Source organism: Leptonotus elevatus, chromosome 18 (genome assembly GCF_054856555.1).
Source record: "Leptonotus elevatus isolate MCC_2025b chromosome 18, RoL_Lele_1.0, whole genome shotgun sequence".
In the NCBI taxonomy this organism is placed as follows: Eukaryota; Metazoa; Chordata; class Actinopteri; order Syngnathiformes; family Syngnathidae; genus Leptonotus; species Leptonotus elevatus.
The window spans coordinates 3,658,438-3,664,624 of NC_141256.1; the positions used below are offsets into that span (position 1 = coordinate 3,658,438).

The following is a 6,187-nucleotide window of genomic DNA, read 5'->3' on the forward strand; positions in this document are numbered from 1 at the left end:
CACGATGAGATCCCAACAATTCTTTAAGATTTAACAATATTATTCACTTTCTTGTCTCTGAGTGATTAATTATGCATGGTCTTGCCTTTTGTAAAATGTGTTTGAAAGTAGGCCAAGAGGTCCAGCATGTGTGTAAAAAAAAAAAAAACTGTCTTGGTGTTTTCAGTGTCCCAAAAGTTCACAATTCATTTTTATTTCCAATGCCTTTTCATCTAGGGCGTGTTTTTCATCACACTTGTCTATCTTGTAATTATTTATAGCTTGGTTTCGCTATAGGCTACTGATTTTCAATGCACATTTATTTTCAGAAGGATCAGTGTGGTTTTCGTCCCGGCTATGAAACAGCCTTCAGACAGGGTCCTCGAGGGTGCATGGGAGTTCGCCCAACCAGTCTACATGCGTTTGGTGGACTTGGAGAAGACATTTGACTGTGTCTCTCTGGGAGATCTGTGGTAAGTGTTTTGGGAACACGGGATGCCAAACCCTCTGATAGATTTGCTATTAGATCCCTCTAGAACCAGTGTCAGACTATGGTCTGCATTGCCAGCAGAAAGACGGATTTGTTTCCAGTGAGGGTTGGACTCCGCCAAGGCTGCCATTTGTTATCAAATATTAAAACCGCTATCTCCAACTCTCACTGGATCGGTTCCCAGCCAAAGTGTGAAGCGGTTGGGATGAAAATCGGCACCTTCAAATCTGTGACCATGGTCCTCAGTCGGAAAAAAGTAAAGTGCCCTTGCCAGCAGAGGTGGCAATTCCAGGTCCAGAAACTAAAAACCCTGCCACGGTTTGGCTTTAGCCCCAGGTGCTAGCTAGCTAGCACCCTAGCTAGCTCCCATGTTGTTTGTTTACCTTTTAGGGAGCTAGCTAGCAAGTATCAGGGGTTATACAAAACTGTGGCAGGGTTTTTACTTTCTGGACATGGATTTGACACCTTTGCTTGCCAGGGCGGGGAAAAGATCCAGCCCACGTCGAGAAGTTCAAGTATCTTGGGGTCTTGTTCACAAGTGAGGCAAGGCGGATCAGTGCAACATCTATTGTGATGTGGACTATATCTCAATCTGTCAAAGTAAAGAAGGAGCTGAGCCAAAAGGGACTCAGCGTAGAGCTCCTACTCCGCGTTGAGAGGAGCAAGATGAGGTGGCTCAGGCACCTGATTAGGATGCCTCCCTGGTAAGGTGTCGCGGTTATATCCCAAAGGCAGGTGGCCCAGAGGACGACCCAGGACACACTGGAGAGACTGTATCTCCGGGCTGGCGTGGGAACACCTCAGGAAGTTGGACGAAAGTGGCTGGGGAGAGGGAAGTCTTGGCTTCCCTGCTAAAGCTGATTGACCCCGGATAAGCGGTAGAAGATGCATGGAAGAAAGGATGTATTTTTAAACAATTAACTGGCGACCAGTTCACAGTGTACTGCCCGAAAACAGCTGGGAAAGGCTCCAGCACGCCCACGACCCTAGTGAGGCTAAGCGCTTCAGAAAACGGATGGATGGATGGATGGTTAACTGCAGATATAAATGTCTTAGTTATTGAGAGCCCCCAGCAGCAGCAGCCCATTTTGAAGTAGTTTGAATGCATATGACTTAAAAGCACAAAAAACAGTTGGCGGGATGAGCGTATGCCAAACAGGCTTGACAGAAGTAAATGAGCCAACATTCCCAGCTTTCGGCAGGTGTCGCGTTTAAATGTGCAAAGCTTGGCTCTGCAGCATGCTTCCGCCATCATATTCCCAACACTCAGCCTCTACCTAATTATGTTTCCTCTCGGTGTGCAGCCTGATCTTATTATGCCGTTTGTCTACATGTCAGTGTGAGAGGGAATCGTGAAGAAGGCGTCACCACTCTTTATGCTGTTTTAAGCAGAAAACACAATCGATGTAGATTATTGTTATCTTCTGAATAACATATATAGTTGTAAACAAAATAATACATACATTTGGTGGAGATGGTCTGCTTTCCGTCTCGTATTTATAAAACAGCAGGGAAATAAGATTCATTTTATAAGGTGATGTTCTCCCTATTAGAATGTAAACATCTGATAACTTGTATACCCCCCCAAAAAAAAAAATCATAATAATGACATACTTTTTTGATAAATTTTTTTTAAAAATGCTAATTCAATCGTGGATTATATGGCATTAAAACTCAACGTTTTTTCTCTGAAAGTATTGGAATGGCAAGGTCAATTATTTTGCTTTTGTTACATACTGAAAATATTTGGTTTTTAGATCAAAAGAAGAATATGAAAAACTGAAAGAGGCTACAGTAAAGGCCTGGAAAAGGCTTTCAAATGAAGAAGGCAACACTTCAGTTATTGCAAGTAAGGATTATGCCACCAAATATTATGTTATTTACTTTAAAGGATATTTGTGCAGTTTGTCACTTTTTCACTCACGACTGCCACCTCTGGCCCAAAGCGTAACTGCAGCATCTGTGTCACGCTCGTTCATTGTGCGCATGCGCACGATCTTAAAGCGACAGTCACAGTTGACAAATGAAGACATGACTTCACAAATGAGGTAAGAAAAACTCCGCCCCTCCCCTCCCCAAAGAGACTGGACTAAGTGGGTCCGCACACTCTACTATAAAGGGAAGATAAAAGCTGATAAGTGCAGTCAGAGTAAAACAGTCAGGGCTCTTCGTACTCATCTGGGCATTGGTAGAGCATGCATGATGTAGAAAAAGTTTTAATATTACCCTTTTAAACGGCACAATGCACCTTTAAGTTAATGTGGCAATGCAATACTTTTGCTCACTTGAAAAGTTGGTAGTTTCAAATAAAGATGTGTTCTGTCCTGAATTTAACACATCTAGATGTAAATACCATGAAATAAAAGCTGGAATTTTTAACTTTTGTTTCATATTCATATTTTGATCTGAAACCCAAATGTTGTCAGTATACAACAAAAGCAAAGGAATTTGTCTTGCTGTTCCAATACTTTTGGAGGGGGTTGTATAAACATAAATGCCTGTTTGATCTCGACCAGTGGTGAGAAACTGAGTGTCCCTCGATTATTTTATTGTAAATAAAAATGTTTATTATTGCTGATCAGTTTTGAGTTGTAATAACAGTGTTCAACACTAGATGGAAGACATTGCTCAAGAGCACCTCTAACGCTAAGACTGCACTTCTTCATCAGAGAAGAGTAAACCCGTCCTGACTAGAAGCCAAGGCCAAATCCAAGAAAGGTCAAGAAAATACTGTCTTTCAGGTAAAATAAGAAGCACATTATTTGTTCATCAAATTTAAAAACCTATCTGCCAAGTTTGCTTAGGAACGCTATTAGTCATGAAAATTTTCAACCTAAATCGCGACTACAACACTGATCTCAAAAGTACACAAGAACCGGTTTGTTTAAAGTGCGCAGTTACTAAATTAGTGTCCTCCAAATACATGGATCGGTTCAATGCTCCAAACACCATCCAACCATCCATTAATCCATCCATTTTTCTAACCGCGTACAAAGGTCGCGGGAGGGGGGCGCTGGAGCCTATCCCAGCTGGCTTTGGGCAGTAGGCAGGGTACACCCTGAACTGGTTGCCATTCAATGGCAGGGCACACAGAGACGAACAACCATCCACACTCACAATCACACCTATGGGCAATTTGGAGTGTTCAATTAACCACATGTCGTTGGAATTACTTTGACAAGCAGTAGTTATGATGGATTGGGACAAAATGTACTGCCCTCGACTGCAGTGTTATATAGGAGAGTAAATTAGCCTACTATGAATTATGGAAATGGTTTCTTGCACTTAATGTTGCTCTGGTTTTGTTTTTGTTTTTTCACAAGAATCACAAGAGCATCAGAATATTTTTACATAGGTATTATTCTGTAGCCTACATTGGTTCAATTAAAAAAATACAGACATGCATTTTTTGTCCTGATGTAAAATGATTTTTTGTCATACCTGGTTAGGAAGCTGCACAGTCAAAAAAAATTGTGGCACCCTCCATTGTTTAATTTACCCATCCCAGATCTTGACAAAAGCACTTGGTGTATTTTGAATCACACTTTAAGTCCTGGCATTTTTATCATTGGATGAAGGGTGCCAAGTAAAAACATATGCTTAAAGTCACAATCCGACTGGACAACATTTTCGTTATTCAAGAGAAAACAATAATGCTATTTTCTGGGTCACATTTGCTTATTGTGGTATTATCACAAGCTGATTTGTCACAAAGACATTCTAAAATGTTTTTCAAAAGCAATGGGAGTTCCGCTGTTGCCCATGCGCACACACAGATGAGCTTGTGACACCTATAATCAATGTTTACCATATGTTCCCCCCCCCTGGTGGTTGGCGACCAGTGGTTGAAGAGGTTTTTTTGGGGTTTCTTTTTTTAAGTGGTTGAAGAAGCGCTTGAGAAGATATGCAGCAATACACACATTCAAAATGAAAATTTTGCTGATAATCAGGTTGATTTCATCATGGCAGCCATAATTGTGATCATGATTAAAATTCAAATAATTGTTAAGCCCTAATGCATGAATAACATTTTAGACCGTAACACTACATATTTTATTTCATAAACATATGCAATAATACAGTGCATCTATATGCTACTATGTACAGCTATTCCAAATGCATTATTTTTGTTGTTTACAATTCATGGAACAGGATAGAATATCCAATCCATGCATATTTAGACTAAAGTATGGGCAACCATCATTATTCAAATATCATGATGCAGTCAATCATCTCTGCACTGCATGGTGTAGCAGAACAGCTGAGAATGGATCCCATTACGTGTGTATGTGAGTGTGTGTGTTGTGTGCGGGGAAAGCTGCAGAACTCCCAAACAGATCAGGGAAGGTTGATGATATATTGATTTAGGATAGGCTATTTGGCTGCACCGTGTTGTCGGTTGCATTAAGCAGGATCACGATTGCATTAAGCATGCAAAATTAAGAGCCAAATTGTGACAAAAGGGATATTTATGCGACAAGATCTGATACAGGTGTGCACCAGTCATTTCCGGGAACCTAGTCAACACAAATTAAGGTAAATGTTTCGCAAACATTAATTGCATCTTAGATGTAAAGTGTTGTCACGGTGCACTGGCATACATTAGACACATCCAAAATTATACCACATCTAAAGTATATACTTACGTGCCATATTGCGAAGAAGATGAGGGACACGCAGAGGACCAGAGACAGCATATAGCAGAAGGCAGCAAAAGTGAACATAATTGGGAAAGAAAACGACGGGTAATTCCCCAGAAAAAGCGCGATCCCATTAAGAGGAAAAAAAAGGGCTGTGGTGAACAATAAAGTTGTCACGCTGCCGCAAGAAGGCAAGGTGGTACCGGTACCATGACTTCGCCTATGTCAAGGAATAAAACGCAGAAAAATAAATAAAAGGGAAAATGAAAGGAAACCACACTGCGTGTGTTGTGCCTCAGAATCACAAACTGGTTCCAAATCAGTCCACTTGGCTCGTTCGACGAGAAGCGTTGTTCGCCGTCTTCATTTGAAGGCTCATGTCGTCAGAAAAAGATTATTCAAACATAAATCAATAACAGCTAGATGCCGACGGTTTATTTGATGCGCAAAAGCAGCCAGGGAAGGTGAAGTGATGGATGCTCCATTCGTTTGAGAGGAGAGAAGCGAGCACATCATGTGCAAGCGCGCGAACAGGTGGATTGGGATGAGCAACACCCAGGGCGTGTGCACGTGTGTCTGGTGCACGCGCGGAGAAAATTTTGATTTATTAGGCTACACCATGGTAATTTGTTTGCTTTTGTTTTTGCTGCGTGGCTAAGATTTTTGAGCACCCACACCCCTCCCAATTCTAAATTTAGTGATTGATTTCCATATTTTGCACAGGCGATCAATTGGCCAACATCACTGATTATGAAAGGGAAACAATATAACACATTGCAAGACAGTAGGGAAATAATTAGTTACATTTGTAACCGTGAAAATGACACATTAACTGAACTACTGTTCTAATGGTGCCTAAAACATGACCAAGCTCTCCATAAAATATTTGCCTGGGAGACTGACGCCCTCTACTGGTTATTATTGTATATAACATGGCTGTACCATCAGATTCTCTGTCTTTTCGTACTTAATTCATTCATATATCAAATATTTTTTCACATTTGAAATCCCATCCACTCCCACCCCCCAAAACACCACCATTTTACATATACGTTTTTTTTAGTAAATGTATATAGCT

The 6,187-nt window shown here is 40.9% G+C and overlaps 1 protein-coding gene across 3 annotated transcripts in view; it reads right to left on the reverse strand.

Moving 5' to 3' along the window:
- The window catches only part of cnih3 (cornichon family AMPA receptor auxiliary protein 3), an 85,995-nt gene extending 80,314 nt beyond the window's left edge, over window positions 1–5,681 (reverse strand). For all 3 annotated transcript variants that reach the window (XR_015090899.1, XM_086061439.1, XM_086061438.1), the window contains exon 1: window positions 5,116–5,681. Coding sequence is in view for 2 of the 3 variants with exons in the window: in XM_086061439.1 (XP_085917565.1) it covers window positions 5,116–5,193 (78 nt within the window). In the remaining variant the exon portion in view is untranslated. The remainder of the gene's footprint in view (window positions 1–5,115) is intronic.
- Between the last annotated feature and the right edge of the window lie 506 nt (window positions 5,682–6,187).